The sequence below is a fragment of the Dipodomys merriami genome, unplaced genomic scaffold (genome assembly GCF_024711535.1).
Source record: "Dipodomys merriami isolate MVZ:Mamm:240054 unplaced genomic scaffold, mDipMer1.0.p SCAF_10, whole genome shotgun sequence".
NCBI classification, from domain to species: Eukaryota; Metazoa; Chordata; class Mammalia; order Rodentia; family Heteromyidae; genus Dipodomys; species Dipodomys merriami.
The window spans coordinates 19,680,897-19,699,467 of record NW_027202271.1 but is presented as its reverse complement, the minus strand read 5'-3'; the positions used below and the strand labels follow the sequence as shown (position 1 = coordinate 19,699,467).

Here is an 18,571-nt window from a genome sequence, read left to right as displayed (position 1 = left end):
TTTTTATTTCTTGGAGACATCGGTATATACAGTTTATAATAAAAATAATTACAATTAGAAAGGCAACATAATACCTGTTACTTATGTGTATACATGTATTTCCACACACATCCACTCACACCTATATATATATATATATATATATACACATATATATATATGTATATATATATACACACACATATACAAAATGACAGTTTTGCTCTCTTTTCTAAGTCAAATAAACCAGAAAGAGAAAAACATTATTTTAGCTACATTTCTTTATTAGTGTAATAGATTTCTCATTTCTTCAACAATTTTGCAGATAAATGGAGAATGCCTTCATAAAGAAAGAAAATTATGAGAAATTCTTCAGCAGTAACTGAGTTCATTCTTCTTGGACTGACAGACAACCCTCAGTGGCAGGTTGTGCTTTTCCTATTGCTCCTGGTCACTTACATGCTCAGTGTGGCAGGGAACCTGACCATCATCATCCTCACCCTCTCAGATCCCCATCTGAAGACCCCCATGTACTTCTTCCTTCGCAGCTTCTCATTCCTAGAAATAGCATTCACATCTACCTGCATTCCCAGATTCCTGTTCACCATCACAACAGGAGACAGAAGCATTTCTTACAATGGCTGTGTGGCTCAGCTCTTCTTTTTCATCTTCTTGGGAGTGACAGAATTTTACCTTCTTACTGCCATGTCCTATGATCGCTATGTGGCCATCTGCAAACCCCTCCATTACACAACCATCATGAGCAGCAAGGTCTGTATGCTTCTGGTCTTCAGTTGCTGGCTAGCAGGATTCTTGATCATCTTTCCCCCAATTATCCTTTTGCTACAGTTAGATTTCTGTGCTTCCAATATAATTGATCACTTCATCTGTGACTCTTCTCCTATTCTGCAGCTTTCTTGCACAAACACTCATTTTCTAGAACTCATGGCATTCTCTTTAGCCGTGATAACACTCATGGTCACCTTGACACTAATAATTCTATCTTATGCAAATATCATCCGTACAATTCTGAGAATTCCTTCTACAAGCCAAAGGAAGAAAGCCTTCTCCACTTGCTCCTCCCATATGATTGTTGTGTCTCTCTCTTATGGTAGCTGCATCTTCATGTACATTAAGCCTTCAGCAAGGGAGAGGGTGACTTTGAGCAAAGGAGTAGCTGTTCTCAACACCTCTGTGGCTCCTCTTCTTAACCCCTTCATTTACACACTACGCAATCAGCAAGTGAAGCAAGCCTTCAAGAGCTTGGTCCGGAGGGTGGTCTTTTCTACAAGTAAAGGACTGTGATCCTGTGAAATGGAGTACCATAGAGATAGAACTGAAGAAAAACTACATAAATTATTTCTAACCATGTCCTTTTATTCCTTCAGTTAGGTATGATTGTAAAGCACCAATGCTTCTTTTTTTACTTAGCTTAAAATATATATATGTTAACTACACTGAATTATATAAAATGTGCAAGACCTTTTTTAGCTGTGTAACAAAGTTTCAGAGAAACCCTAATCCTTGTTGCTTTTCATATCTAAACAAATCATATGTTCTTTCATCAAACAGTTTGCTATACATTGTTTAACAGAAATATTTTATTTCTTTATTTCTGACAATTGTATTTTATAGGAAATAATGATTTTAAAAACCAATTATTATTTTAATTTGTGTTTTAACACCTTCTGTATCCTTTGAACTGAAATGAAAAAAGTGGCAAAAAACACAGAATGGTGCAATATTGACACCAATACTCCTTCTTGTAAATAATAATATCTAATGCACTGTTGCCTTCATTCTCTATGATTTATGAGACCACAATACTCTTTAACTTTTCACTGATATCTGAGAAGTGAGGCAGAATTTCCCTAAAATAATTTTATTGTTTAGGATCACTATTAACCTCCACTGTTTATATGAGAGCATTTTAAGTTAAGAAAACATCAATAGTTTAGCACTCATGGGAATCTGACCATAGAAATCACACTGAATATTTGAGTAAAATAATGACAGCAGGGGGCTGGTGGCTCATACTTGTAAGCCTAGCTTCTCAGGAGGCTGAAATCTGAGGATCACAGCTCAAACCAGCCTGGGCAGGAAAGTCCCTGAGACTCTTATCTCCAATAAACCAGAAAGCTGAAAGTGGCTCTATAGCTCAAGTAGTAGAGCGCTGGTTTTGAGCTGAAGAGCTCAGGGACAGCGCCCAGGCCCAGAACTCAAGTCCCTGACCAACAAAAAAAGAAAAAACAAACAAACAAGAAACCTTAAAACAACAATGACAACAAGAGTAATCAACTAGCCACATGCTGTAATCATCCCAGTAATCCTAGCTCCTCAGGAGGTTAATATTTGAGGATCACTGTTCAAAGCACCCAGGACAAGAAAGCTGATATGACTCTAATTTCCAATGAAGCACCAAAAACACTAATTAGAACTCTCGCTCAAGTGATACAGTACTAGCCTTGAGCACCAATAGGGACAGTGCCCAGGTCTGGCATATGCCCCGGGACTGGCATAAAAAAGTAAAAATATAAGTAACAAACCAATCAACCAATTTGTGTGAGATATATCTAAATTAGAATTTCTATATGGTTGGTCTAAAAAAGTGGGATGAAAGGCTACTACCCATTGATTAAGGATATTTAAAGAGATGTTTACATTGTTGACGGGTGGCAGTGATTTGTACCCAACATTCTGAAAAACTAAGCACCCTAGAAAGCCCAGACATGAAAAGAATAGTAATTGAAATAAGAAATGAATACTTGTATTAGTCCTTTAGAAAACAAAGCAAAACAAAAGTAAATTTGTCCAAGAAAGTATGAAGGGAGACATGATAATTAGAACGCAAATTATATTGATACTGCAAATAGGATGTAGTAATTATGACAGTTCTATAATTTGTTTTGATTAATTTAACACATATTTTATTGAAGGCATATTCCTTTACGACTTTTGGGAGGCAACCATGAACAAAATGTTCTCTCTGCCTAAAAACACATCAGTAGAGCTACTTTAAAAATTATATCACCCGTACACAGTTTGAAATATAGTCTTGCATTGATAAACATAACTATGTGAGTCCAGCTCAGCTGTTGTGACCAAATGAATTTATAAAATGTAGCAATATGCCCCATCCTATGGGTGGAGCAAAAGCAAACAGTGACTTGGACTTGGGAATTTAACCCAGGAGACATATCATCAGAAAGAGATGTGCAGCAAGGGGAAGGCTTACACTAAGTCTTAACTCTGAGTGTGGTGAATCTGCCATACACAAGTCCCACACCTCTCCCTGAGGTCAGTGGCAGGGCTGAAATAACTCAGGACCTAGTTCAAACATGACAGGATCTTACACCAAAGCAAAATGAACATAAAACACATAGAAAGTACATCATTTATGTCAATATGTGGTTACATATGACATCTGAGATTAGCAGAAGAGTCAGGAGATTCTAAAGTTCTTGGATTAAATGATTTTCCCTTCCATATTGAGAAAGGTATTTAATTCCAGAGAAGTGATTGCTTCATGAATATTTCATTTATAAGGCTGTAGTAATTTGTAGTAATCATGGTGTTTTTCATATCATCATCTACTGCTTCTTTAAAAAGGCATCAATGGTCTCAATAACATGTAATTTTGCCATTCTGAGATTGCCTGCATATTTCCAGTTTACATGGGTGCTCCCTTCCATTTCATGTGGTCCAATGACTGAATCTGTTTGAATCACCATGTTGATCTATACAGCCATGGGTAACTCTATGCACACTTGGGAAGCAAAAGCCACAGAGGTCGGTGGCCTCATGCTTCCCAGTGAGAGCAGTTACACCCCTTGAGGATCTCTTTGGCAAGGACACCAAGAACTGAGGCCCCAGAAACTGCTGGGGTGCTGAGACTGCAGGTGCTCTGCAGGCTGTGGGAGTCTATTGTCAGGCAGATTTTGAGAATGAGCCACCCAGGGGCATAACCATTGCTCTGGGAAGCCTGGGACACCCAGCTCTGGTCTCCAGTCCCCATGGAAGTTAGTCACCAGAGGTGCTTGGTAGAGAGGGAGAGATTCTGATTTCTGCAAGCTGCAAATTCCTGGTCAGAGCTTAGGAAGCATTGAAAGGTTCTGGGCTCAACAGCCCCAAACAGACCTGGTGAGAGCAGATCCACTGCCTGAACATCAGTTCAGTGATAAGGTATCATACAGGAAGTCAATTGTGAGATATAGAGACACATTTTGAGAACTTGAATCGGGAGTCTTTATTAGAGAGCCAACGACTGTAGGTGAACACATATCACCCCTCTCCTCAATCTTGCAGCCTCAAATACACTTAATCCTGTTAGGACATGGAGCCATAAGGGTAAAATAAAGACCAGAAAAACAATCTCAACAAACTACATCAATTCTAAGGGAGAACTAAAGAGGGATGCCCTGGTGACCTGGGTAGTTGGGAGACAGGAAGCATGCACAAACTGCCTGGAACCTTAGTTTCTGACCTACTATCAGCACACAAAAACCTGTTGTTGGATATATGTGTTTTGAGCACTATGTTTGGTTGATAGTTCTCTTCAAATATTCAGACCCACTTGAAATTTGTGGAAATTGCCTTGAATAGAAGCAGGAAATTTCCTCATGAAGAGCAAGTTGTGATCAGTTATTTGCATTTGAGGTATTTTCCATTCCTCTTTGTTTAGTATTAGCTTCTTTATCATGTATAATTTTAAACCCCTTTGTAAATTCCCCTTGTGAAGTCATTATTATGAAAATGCAAATCTTTTCAAACTTCTCATTTCAGACCATTATAATGTAATCTGTTGTAAATTAAATTCCAATTTGGGCTACTGTTTAGCAGTTGGTATCTTGAGAATACACATCTCAATGGTAACTTTTGTATATTAATTCAATGAATCCCCAGGAGTCCACTGAAAATAGAACAAATAAATGATGGTTAGAAGGATTAATGTTATGTATACAGAAGAGCCTGTCCTCATGACCATCAGCTAGAAAACATGTCACATTAGTCTTCATTTCAACTGTCACTTGTTTCAGGTATCAAGATAATATTTCTTTAACAGTTATAGGTAGGGTAACTGGGGAATTTAGCACTTTCTATTTATTTGGATGCATATATACAAATAATTTGAAGCTAGAACCTGTAAATATTGTGGGCTATGTTTTGGAATTGTCCTTCTTTAAAAAAATAATATTTGCTAACAAATATAAGACAGAAGTGAAGAAATTAATTGGAAAAATCCCAAAGACCTATGTTCAATGTAATTAATAATGTATGTTTAAACTAATGACTTTTTTTTTTACTAAATCAGCTCTACATATCAGAAGAGTCATTATTTTTGAAGGTATTATTTAAGATATAGAAAATTTGCATTAGTACTGTATACTTCTATTTTAGTGAAGTGATATCAATGACAAAATTATATACAAATAAAATAACACAATTCCAATGAATTGTATAAGTGGACAAATTTCAACTATTGCAAACCTATAGATTCAAGTGACATTTTGTTATTGCATGGACATTTTTTGATTTATAGACATTTTATCTCTGTTATTGCATGAACATTTTGCAATTTATAGGATATCAGGATTTTTCATGTTCTTGTCTAGATAACAGGTTATGATCATTTATATTATAATCAGTAGTATAATAGTATATATAATAGTATTATAGTATAATCATGGAATCAATATATAGTAGTATAATAGTATATATAATAGTATTATAGTATAATCATGGAATCAATTTTGTAAAACATTCCTACCCTTAAAAATGGCCTCTTTATATTTTAGTTTGTGCCAATTATATTCAAGCAAAAAGACTCAAAGCTTCCTTCCATCTGACTGTGGAGAGATGAGGTGAGAAGATGAGAATTCATCCCTCCTAGAAGTTTTGTACATAAACTGTTTGTGCAAATCCATTCAACCTCTGAAACCAGCTGGTTAATCCTTAGAAAATATTCTTCAGTTTAATACAATGACACTTGTAAAGAATGTAGAAAACAATGGAAAAGTTACAGACTTAAATAAATTGTTTGGATACTCGTAATTTTTCAGAAATTATTAGAGAAGCCAGCATATCTAAAGCTTTTAACCAACTTTAAAAAAGAACAATAGATTTGTGTGTAATATGATATCCTTTAGAAGACACTGAATAGATAGTCATTCTCCCCTGAAAATAGCTTCACTATTGAACGATTACCATTTATTAGCCACAAAAATGGAACAAAGTATGCTTGGGAGAACTGTCTTATGTTTTTGAAAATACTACAAGTAGGAGCACTTGCCATTTACAAAAATGAAATTGGAGAGGACCTTGCAATGCATGTTGACTGAAGCAAGAGGCTCAGGAGTTCAAGTTCACTTGGGTTACACAGGGAGACCTTTTCAAAAGCAAAATAAAATTAACTTCCTTTGTGTATAAATTGCTTTGTATAGACAAATTATTAATGAAGTCAATTAATTTATCATATTAAAATTATAACATGCATATCACATTATGAACAATACTTTTATGATTCCCGTTCATTCTCTAGACTCATGTCTTCCGTAACTGGATGTTTTTTACTACTTGGAGTCACTGGGATATAAAGTTTATTATTATGATTATTATTGGTATTATTATAATAAAAGTGAAATAATACCTAATGTTACTTATGTATACACATGTATTTGCTCACACATGCATATATATGTATGTGTAGATACATATATAAAAAATGAAAGATTTGTTCTTTTTTTGGCCAATTGGGATACACCTGGAGGACAGTATACTAAGTGAAATAAACCAGAAACAGAAAAACAGTATTTTTGGGGGTGGGGGGGGGAGGGGTTGTGGGGCCTGAACTCTGGGCCTGGGCACTGTCCCTCAGTTCTTCAGCTCAAGGCTAGACCACTTGAGCCACAGTGCCACTTCTGGCTTTTTTTTCTTTTTGCTTATGTGGTGCTGAGGAATCAAACCCAGGTCCTCAGGTATGCAAGGCAATCGCTCAACCACTGAGCCCCCTTCCCAGCACCTCTCTGCTCCTTTCTTTTTGCTACATCCCTCTAATCTGATTTTTCTCCTCCTATATTCCGTTGTATATCTTAATTTTCTCCTAACTACACCTCACCCATTTACAATTATTTCTACTCCTTCATTCCATCTTTTGCTTTCTTTACTCTGTTGATCCACAAGTGTGAAACATTCAGCTAGACGATATCTGTAGTCCGTGGGACTGCGCCAAAGTGGCTCAAGGTATTATCCCTTTGGCCAAACCATCCTAAACCTCAAGGCAAAGCTACTCACAGATTACAACTCCTTATAATCCCCACTTCTAAAATACAATACTCCTCTCCTGACAAAAATAAGCAGAAGTAAATAAGGGAATGCCTATCTATGATTGGAAACCTCTAAAATCAGTGCAAAGATTCCGCCCATGTGTGGATTTTATCTTAAAACTGTGCTCAGTGGTGGTATCAGTCCTACTTACATATCCAATAGAGGGAGATAGAATGATATACCAATTTGGATTGTGTACCTCCAAAGATTGCACAACTACAGGGTGCTTAAAATTGTGTGCTTGTGAGGGACTGGATATACTTTAACAAAACAGGAGAGATATAGGAAAAACACCTATCTTTGAGTGAGAACCTCTAAAATCTGTGCAACTGAAGGACTTTGGGTTCAGGCTTGCCATAGAATTGTGTTCTGGTGGGTAAGTGGAGATATTTTCAATTCCAAAAAGGAGAAATAGAGTGAAAATAACCATTTTGAGTGTGAACCTCCAATTCCTGTGTAACTACAGGGATCTGGGTGGGAACTTGTCTTAGAATTGTGGTTTAGTGTATAATTGATACAATCTCACTCCCCACAAAAGCGAGATACTGTGAAAACTCCCATTGTTGACTGTAAACCCCCAAAGTTTGGGCTACTACCATGCTCTGGATAAGTGCTAGTCTTAGTTGTGTGTTCTGGTGTGTAATAAGATATAATCACACTCCCAAAAAGATGAAATAGAGTGAAATACCCATCTTCGATTGCAAATGTCCAAAGACTATGCAACTACAGGGTTATGGGTAGGTGCTTGTCTTAGAATTGTGTTCTCGTGTGTAATTGGATATACTCACTCCCCATAAAAGTGAGATAGAGTGAAAATACCCATCATTCTTTCTGACCCTCTAAAATCTGTGCAGCTACAGGTCTCTGGGTTGATACTTGTGTTCTAGTGAGGAATTGAATTTGTTTTCATTCCCAAATGGACAGAATAAGCCACAGAAACACAAGAAAAATGGCAAGTCAAGGAATTTCAAATCCCACCCAGGATAAACAGGCAACAGAACAGTTAATAAAAAAATCCAGAGGATACTTCTCAAAACTCTTTACAAACACTACTGGTAAACCTGCTGAATAAAAAAACTGAAAGTCTACATAAGGCTATGCATGAGCGTGATGAGGCAGACAAAAGATTAATAGAGGAATTCATGGAATCCACAACCAGAAAGCTGAATGAATTCCAACAAAAGGAAAGGGAGTCCAGTAAAAGTATAGCCACTCAACTAAGGGATTTGAGAGTGAAAATGGAAACCCAAATCAAGGAGGCAAAGAAATCCATATGAGATCTAAAACAAAGCTTCAACAAAGAAATTGGAGCCATTAAAACCGAGCAATTAGAAGGAAGAGAAATAAAAAGTAGAAAGTCTGGACTGTAGGCTATACCATACAGAAGACCATATCTTTGGTACAGAAGATAACCTAGACATTATAGAGAAAGAACAGAGAACTATTCAAAACAAATCCAGAAAATATGATAGATCTATTCAGCATATAGAAGACAAAATCAGAAGGCCTAGTTTAAGGCTAATGGGTGTAGAAGAGGGCCTAAAAACAGAAGGTAAAGGTCTAGGAAATTTATTTACCAGAATCCTAGCAGAGAACTTCCCAAACAGGCAAAAAGTTAGGCCCATTCAGATACAAGAAGCAATTAGAACCCAAATAGACCAGAACAGAACAGAACAGCCATTGTCACATTGTAATCTGCATAGATTCAATAGAAACCAAGGAAAGGGTTCTTAAAACTGTCAGGGAGAAAAGATCAATTCCCTGTAAAGAAAAACCAATCAGGATAAATACAGATTTTTCAGCAGAGACCAGGAAAGCAAGAAAAGCATGGAATAACATATGCCATGTCCTAAAGACAACCAATTATCAACCACGAATTGTATACCCAGCTAAACTCTCCTTCATAACTGAGGGAAAAATAAAAACCTTCCACAGCAAAGAAAAACTAAAAACAATATGTCTCCACCAAACCAGCGTACAAAACATAGTTAAAGATGTCCTACACATAGAGAACCAACTAGAACATGAGGAAGGCAGAGAAAATCCCCAAAGAATCACATAAACATAGGCAGAACCTAGATGACATAGACCCTAAGAAGGTAGATAACATGACAGGAATTTCCAAACACCTCTCAATCCTAATTCTCAATATGAATGGACTTAACTCTCCAATCAAATGATATAGAATCTCTAGTTGGATCACAAAACACAATCAGTCTATGTTCTGCTTCAAGAGATGCACCTTCCCCACAAAACCAAACATTCTGAAAGTGAAAGGCTGGAATAAAATCTACCAAGCAAGTGGCTCCCACAAATAGGCTAGAGTAGCAATCCTAACATCAGATAAAATGGACTTTAAATTAAAACTAGTGAGAAGAGATAAAGATGGAAACTACATACTAATACAAGGATTTCTCCTACAGGAGGATATAACAATTCTGAATATCCATTCACCAAAATATTGGAGTACTGAAATTTATCCAAGAAACACTACTTTTCCCCAAATAGATCCAAGACATTGTTTGTTGGTGATGTTAATACACCACTTTCCCCGCTGGATAGAACAACTCAGCAAAAACACAACAGGGAAACAGCAGATCTAAACAACTGCATAGATGAACTAGATTTAACAGACTTCTACCAAATATTTCACTCAACAGCATCAGAATACATGTTCTTCTCAGCAGCACATGGAACATTTTCCAAAATTGACCTCATTCTAGGTCATAAAGCAAATTTGTCCAAATTCAGAAACATTGAATTTATTCCTTGAATTCTCTCAGACCACAACAGAATAAAATTAGAACTCAAGACCAAATGCCACCAAAGAAAATCCTATAACACATGGAGGCTGAACAACACACTGTTGAACCACAAATAGGTCATGGAAGAGATTAGAAAGGAAATTCAAATGTTCATGATATTCAACAAAAGTGAACATACAAATTACCAGCTCCTCTGGGACATGGCAAAGGCACTACTCAGAGGAAAATTCATAGCTCTGAGTTCTTACCTCAACACATTTGAGAGATCTCAATCTAACAACCTAATGATGCGCCAAACCCCAATCCATTAGACAGAAACAAATAATTAAAATTAAATCAGAATTAAATGAATTAGAATCCAAAAAAACCATAGAAAAATTAAAAAAAAGAGTTGGTTCTTCAAAAAAAATTAACAAAATTGAGAGACCCTTAGCATTACCAGAAAATGAAGAGAACACACCCAAATAAATGCAGAGATGAGAATGGAAACATCACCACAGAAACAACCAAGATTCAGAATATTATAAGGAATACTTCTCAAGCTTTTATGTTAATAAGTTTGAGAATCTGGATGAAATGAAGAATTTCTAGCAAAAATTGATTTGCCCAAACTAAACTAAGATGAGTCAAACCAACTTAACATACACATATCAAGCATTGAAATAGAATCAGCAGGGGCTGGGAAGGTGGCTCAGTGGTAGAGTGCTTGCCTTGCATGCCTGAGGCCCTGGGTTCGATTCCTCAGCACCACATAAGCAAAAAGAAAAAAGCTGGAAGTGGCACTGTGGTTCAAGTGGTAGAGCATTATCCTTGAGCTTAAGAGCTGAGGGACAGTGCCCAGGCCCAAGCTTCAGGCCCCATGACTGAACCCGCCCCCCCCAAAAATAGAATTAGCAGTAAGAGACCTCCCATCCAAGAACAGTCCAAGAGGAGATGGGATCATTGCTGAATTCTACCAGGCCTTTAAAGTAGAATTCAAACAAATACTCCTCCAACTTTTCAATGAAATTGAAAATGAAACTTCACTACCAAACGTCTTTTATGAAGCAATCATAACCTTCATCCCTAAACCAGGCAGGGACTCATCAAAGAAAGAGAACTATAGACCCATTTCTTTGATGAATATTGATGCAAAACTTCTTAACAAAATTTTGGCCAATCAACTTCAACAAGTCAACAAAAAAATCATACACCACGATCAAACAGGATTCATTTCAGGGATGCAAAGCTGGTTCAATATATGCAAATCAATTAATGTAATACATCACATCAACAAGAGCAAGGGTAAGAACCACATGATTATCTCAATAGATGCAAAAAAGGCATTTGACAAGATCCAACACCCCTTTATGATGAAGGTGCTGGAGAAGCTAGGAATCCAGGGAGCATTTCTCAATACAGTAAAGGCCGTGTATGACAAACCAACAGCCAGCATTATACTTAATGGTGAAAAGCTAAGACCATTTCCCCTAAATTCAGGAACAAAATAAGGATGTCCCCTCTCTCCACTTCTCTTCAAATTAGTATGAGAAGGCCTAGCTAGAGCAATAAGACAAGAGGCAAACATAAAGGGGATCCAAATAGGGAAAGACAAAGTAGAACGCTCCCTCTTTGCAGATGATATGATCTTGTATTTAAAGCACCCCATGGACTCTACCCTGATTTGAAACTTTGCCAAAGTCGCAGTTTATAAATTAACCCTCAAAAATCAATGGCTTTCCTATATGCCAATAATGAGAAGAGGGGAGCTGAAAGCAACTTCTTTTGTAATAGCCCCACAAAAAATAAAATACCTAGGAATTAACTCAGCTAAAGAAGTTAAAGACCTCTATGATGAAAACTTTAAAAACCTGAAAAAAGAAATTAAAGCAGAATTAAGGAAGTGGAAAAATCTCCCACGCTCCTGGATTGGGAGGATGAACATTGTGAAAATGGCAATACTGTCAAAGGCTATATACAAATTCAATGTAATACCCATCAATATTCCAACCTCATTCTTCAAAGAAATAGAAAAAGCAACACAAAAATTCATATGGAACAAGAAAAGACCCTGAATAGCAAAAACAATCCTTAGCAGAAATAACAGTGCTGGAAGAATAACAATACCAGACTTCAAACTCTATTACAAGGTCATAGTAATCAAGACAGTGTGGTACTGGCACAAGAATAGAACTGAAGACCAATGGAATAGAACTGAAGACCCAGAAATGAACCCACAGACCTATAGCCATTTAATCTTCGATAAGGGAGCCAAAAAAATAGCATGAAAGAAAGACAGCCTCTTTAGTAAATGGTGCTGGCAAAATTGGTTAAAGACCCACAGAAAACTAAAGCTAGATCCATATAGATCACTTTGCACCAGAATCAACTCAAAATGGATCAAAGACCTCAAAGTCAAAGCAGACACCCTGAAAACATTACAGGAAGGAATAGGAGAAACTCTAGGGCTTCTTGGCACAGGCTGAAATTTTCTTAATAAAGATATAGAAACACAACAAATGAAAGAAAGGTTGGACAAATTGGATTGCATGAAACTGCAGAGCTTCTTTATGGCAAAGGACATAGCTACCAAGATCAATAGAAAGCCCACAGACTGGGAGAAGATCTTCACTAGCCTTACAATGGACAAGGGTCTCATATCTAAAATATATTTGGAACTCAAAAAAATTAAATCCTCCAAAAACAAATACTGAATGAAACAACTGCACAATTAATAAGTGGGCTAAAGACTTAAAGAGAGACAAGTGGTTTTTTTCTTTCTTGTTATTGTTTCTAACATATTTATAAGGCACCATGTGATTTTTTTTATTGCTTTGTATGTTCCTCCCCCATGGTATAACCCTTGTTTTCACTGTCTTTGAATTCAGCATAATTTGGAAAGGGGATGGGAAAAAACAAATTGTTTAAATAGGGATACAGGTTGACCCATTGTAATAATCAGATGTAAAAGACACTATGCTGAAAAATGACTTTACAATTTAGAGACTTCTCTGAAGCAGAAATCAGAATGGCCAAGAGACACATGAAGAAATGATCAACTTCTCTGGCCATAAAAGAAATGCAAATCAAAACAACATTGAGATTTTACCTCACCCCAGTTAGAATGGTTATTATAAAAAAAAATCTAATAATGACAGATGATGGAGGGAATGTGGCCAAAAGGGAACCTTACTGCACTGTTGGTGAGAGTGAAAACTTGTCCAAACACTCTGGAAAGTAGTATGGAGGTTCCTCAAAAGACTCCACATAGCGCTCCCCTGTGACCCAGCAATCCCACTTCTGAGCATTTACCCAAATGGTCACAAACAAAGCTATACTAAAGCTACCCGCACAACTATGTTTATTGCAGCATTATTAACCATAGCTAAGATATGGAATGAACCCAGATACCCCTCAGGAGATGAGCTGGTCAAGAAAATGTAGTATATATATATATTGGAATTCTCTCTTTCCATCAGAAAGAATGACACAATCCCATTTGTTAGGAAATGGAAAGTCTTGGAAAAAATTATATTAAGTGAACTAAGCCAGTCTCAGAGAAATTTAGGTCCCATGGTTTCCCTTATGTACAATACTTAGTATACATATATGATAACCTTATCAGATGAGTTGAAAAGCTCAATAGCTATGTACATCTGTCCATATAAGATGATGCTAAGTGAAATGAACCCAAAGATATGGACACAAGACGTCTGTCTTTATTGTTATTATTTTAAATGTACTATGTGATTTTATTTGTTGTTGTTGTTGTTTCCTTTGTTTGTTCTTTCCCCTATGGCATATCCCCTGTTGTCTCTGTACTTGATTTTGGTACCCTGCATCTTCTATATACATTTTTCTAATCTGTGAAGGGAAAGTAGAATAACAAAACACAGGATGACCCATTGCAACAAGAATACCCATAGGACTGTATATTGGAATGTAACTGTAACCCCTCTATACAATATCTTTACAATAAAATAAAATAAAGTCAAAATAAATGGGAACCCTCATCTGAAAAACAACCCTACCAACACAAAGAAACAAACAAAAAATCACAAAAAACCAGAAGGGTGAGGTGATGGCTCAAGCAGTAGAATGTCTAGGAACGAGGAGGACATGATTTCAAATTCCCAAACTACCAAAATAATAAAATGTAATTAGAGGACAGACTTCCGATGCTCTTTCTGTCTCATCTATTTATAGGGCATACACATTTATTTTGTGTTATAATGTTCTGTGGCATAGTAATGATTTTCAACTTTACATTTCTGCTTACTTGGCAGATCTTATAAAATAAAACGTACAATATTTAATTCCTTTACAGAATTGTCTCAGTAGAGAAGTTATAGCTAAATACAGTGAACCTTGAATTTTTGTTTTGTGGCAACAATAGATTGGAATCTGTTTGGTCAAACTCCAAGAGAATTTATAGCTAAATACAGTGAACCTTGAAGTTTTGTTTTGTGGTAAAAATAGATTAGAATCTGTTTGGTCAAACTGCAAGAAATTCTACATAATCATGTGGTAAGAAATATTTGAGTGCTGGACACTGTTGCCTATGAGAAGATGTATTTCTTTTTGGTACTTTAAAAAATACAGAGAGCTCTTCCCTTCATCCTCTGTACTACATCAAGATGAGAATGAAGAAAACAGTCAAATTACTTGCTTTGTTGAACTCATGGTACTGTCTCAAGAAAATGGATTTTCTTGTGATGTGTGTGTGTGTGTGTGTGTGTGTGTGTATACCAGTCCTGGTCAATGAAGTCAGGGCCTGGGCACTCTTCCTGTGCTTTTGTGCTCAAGGCTGGTGCTCTACCACTTGAGCCACAGCTCTACTTCTGGCTTTCTTGGTAGTTAACTGTAGATAATTGTCTCATAGGCTTTCCTGATTAAGCTGGTTTTGTAAACCACAGATCTCAGTCATCTTAATAACTAGGATTACAGAAAAAAAGAGAAATGTACTCATTATCTTGCTCATGTAATTGTAACCCCTCTTCTGTACAGTATTCTCACAATAAAAACTTATTTTAAAAAAAGAAAAAAATAACTAGGATTACAGGCTTGAGCCATTGGAGCCCTTCTTAAAAATGATTTTTTAAAAAAGGTACATTAGTGCTGATGTACTCACTGAGTATAGGAAACATTTTTGACACAGGTTTATAGTTCTCAATGATGCCCAAGAGTTATTTTCTTCAATAGGAGTGAGGAGATTAAAATGTTCTGTGATAAAAGGAAAGACAAAGGAAAGATGAAAAAATATTACAGGCTTACTCTTAGAGGGGAATGAAAGCATCAGTAAATCAGACATCATTGTTTCCAGAAAAGTATATAAAAAGGGAAGGGGGACAATAAAATGGTGAGACAAGGGACAAAGAGGGAACCAATGCAACAATGATACTTACAAGACGGTATGTTGGAAATGAGTTGTACAACTTAGGAAAGGGGTGCAAGAAGGGACAGTGGGAGAAAAATGAAGGGGGGAATAATAAGTTCAACAAGAAATGTACTTACTACTTTACGTTTGTAACTGTAACCTCTCTGTACATCACTTTGACAATAAAATTAGGTTAAATAAAAGAAAGAAAGGAAAAGGAAAGTATATGAAAAGTTCACTATCACAACATTCACTATTCATTCTCATGCTTCACATCATTAGAAGGATAAAAATTTTGTACCAGTTGAAAGTTTTTGACCATCAGGTGGGATAACAATATCTTTACAGATCACAATATTCTTTCATATGGGAGTATGACAAATACAAAAAGATTCAGCTAATAACCTTTTTAAGAAAATAACTCCAGAGAGGAAAATAGGCCAGTTTCATTTATTTTCTATAATACTATTTAAACTGTTTTTCTCTAAAGGAAAAAATACTAAAATCAAAATAGTAAAAAATATTCACACAACAAAAATAATATATTTCACAGCAAAATTTCTTTTTTTTAACATTGCCACACATTTTCAGTTGATTTTACTGATGAATTCAAGGAAATGTTTTAATAATGATTTTAGCTTTGAATATATTCTCTTAGGGACAAGAAGAATTTAGAGAGATATTATGACTCATCTTTATGTATTCCAAATAAAGCAAGTTTCTTTTTGGAAGCAGTTTTTAGGTAATTTACTAATTTATATCAATTTCTATTTAATGGACAAACAGATGATCTGTCTTGATAAGGGAACAATACAGATTATGGATTTATAAACAATTTCAGTAGACTTGAAAGCAACACTTTTTAAAAAAAAAGAAGTTCACCTTTATTTAATATAAAATGACAGGTTTTTCTTTTTCAGAATCATTTTATCAAACAAAGAAATAACTGCTATTGTTTTTAATGTTTTTGTAATTCATATGCTATTTTTGGAGCCTTTATTTTTATTATTACTGATTTTTCTTTTTTATCACTTTAAGTGATATTTTTATTATCTTTAAGTTGTTAACATTTGAAAAAGCAGTTTATGAATACAAGGCATCTTTTAAAATATGTATTTCTTATTGTAAGGATACGCTACAGAGCGGTTACAGTTACATGAGTAAGATAATGAGTACATTTCCTATGGAGCATTGTTAACCTTCCTTTGTTTTTCCCCTTTCCCTCCCTTCCTCCCAAAATCCTCCTCCCCCACCCCATAAGTTGTAAAGTTTGTTTTCAACATAGTTTCTTGTATATCTCATTGTTACAATGGGTCAACCTGAATCTTTGTTTCATCATTTTGTTATTTTTCTTCCCCTCCCCAAATTAGAAAAATGTATATATATGATGCAGGAAACCAGAGCAAACACTTTTAATATAAGTTAGAAAGGTTAACACCTAGGGTTTAACTGAAATAGGTGTTGGTGCTACCCACATGTCTAACTAAAGGAGGGAAATGAGATGCTTAAAAATAATTTCAATACTTTTACTTCTGATTGTCTCTGGGGCTCCACATTTCACAGGATCACATTCCTTTACTTGTAGAAAAGACCACCCTGCCGACCAAGCTCTTGAAGGCTTGCTTCACTTGCTGATTGCGTAGTGTGTAGATGAAGGGGTTCAGGAAAGGAGTCACAGAGGTGTAGAGCACAGCTATTCCTTTGCTCAAAGTCACCCTCTCCCTTGCTGAAGGCTTAATGTACATGAAGATGCAGCTACCATAAGAGAGAGACACAACAATCATATGAGAGGAGCAAGTGGAGAAGGCTTTCTTCCTTTGGCTTGTAGAAGGAATTCTCAGAATTGTACGGATGATATTTGCGTAAGATAGAATTACTAGTGTCAAGGTGACCATGAGTGTTATCACGGCTAAAGAGAATGCCATGAGTTCTAGAAAATGAGTGTTTGTGCAAGAAAGCTGCAGAAGTGGAGAAGAGTCACAGAGAAAATGATCAATTACATTGGAGGCACAAAAATCTAATTGTAGCAGAAGGATGACTGGGGGAAAGACAATGAGGAATCCAGCAAGCCAGCAACTAAAGACCAGAAGCACACAGACCTTGCTGCTCATGATGGTTGTGTAATGGAGGGGTTTGCAGATGGCCACATAGCGATCATAGGACATGGCAGTAAGAAGGTAAAATTCTGTCACTCCTAAGAAGACAACAAAAAATAGCTGGGCTATGCAATCATTGGAAGAAATTCTTCTGTCCCCTGTTATGATGGTGATGAGAAATCTGGGAGTGGAGGCTGATGTGAATGCTATTTCTAGGAATGATAAGCTCTGAAGGAGGAAATACATGGGGGTCTTCAGATGGGGATCTGAGAGGGTGAGCATGATGATGGTCAGGTTCCCTGCCACACTGAGCATGTAGGTGACAAGGAGAAATAGGAAAAGCACAACCTGCCACTGTGGGTTGTTTGTCAATCCAAGAAGAATAAAATTGGTGATTGCTGTAGAATTTCTCATGATTTTCTCCTGTTATGAAGGCACATCTTTTTTTCTTGCTGTGAAGAGTTGAAGAAATAAAAAAAAAATTTAGTGATGAAAAAAACATTCTTTAAGCATAATTTTACTATGCTTCTGATTTATTCTACTTAGTGTAATGTCTTTTAGGTTCATTCATGTTATAATAACAACAAAGCTATCAATTGTGTTATACACACATATGAGTAACATTATTCATTATGACCTTTCTTTTTTTCTTTTTTTTTGGTGCTGTTCTTGAATATTGAACTCAGGTTTGGTTCCTTTCTCTGAGCTTGTTTTCCTCAAGGGTAGCTCTGTCTCAGTTGAAGCATGGCTCAACTTTTTGTGGTTACTTAAAGATAATAGTGTATGTGTTGTGATTGTTTGATCCCAGCTTCCTGAGTAGCTAGGATAACAGGCATGAGCCACCAGCATCCAGCATATTCTGTCATTTTCATAATAATTTTATATATCCCATATTTCCAATGGTTAAAAATTTGAGTAAGGAAGATAAATAAGTTTGGTGTTCTAAGTGAATTATGAAGTTTATAGTAAATAATATCCTATTGTATGCTGAAATTTAGAACATAATAATTTCTTTGCTTATAATCATCATCTTACTGTAGATACATATCAAA

At 36.1% G+C, this 18,571-nt stretch overlaps 2 protein-coding genes across 2 annotated transcripts; one reads left to right on the top strand and one right to left on the bottom strand.

The window, feature by feature from the left end:
- The first annotated feature begins 315 nt into the window (after nt 1–315).
- Nucleotides 316–1,284, top strand: LOC138837443 (olfactory receptor 6C75-like). The gene is given in 1 exon segment (XM_070036250.1): nt 316–1,284. A coding segment is annotated over 1 exon segment (969 nt).
- A 15,704-nt stretch (nt 1,285–16,988) lies between these two features.
- On the bottom strand, nt 16,989–17,933 carry LOC138838270 (olfactory receptor 6C75-like). Its single transcript, XM_070037584.1, has one exon. It carries the CDS (start codon nt 17,931–17,933, stop codon nt 16,989–16,991), a length of 945 nt encoding a protein of 314 aa, XP_069893685.1.
- Nucleotides 17,934–18,571: the final 638 nt, after the last annotated feature.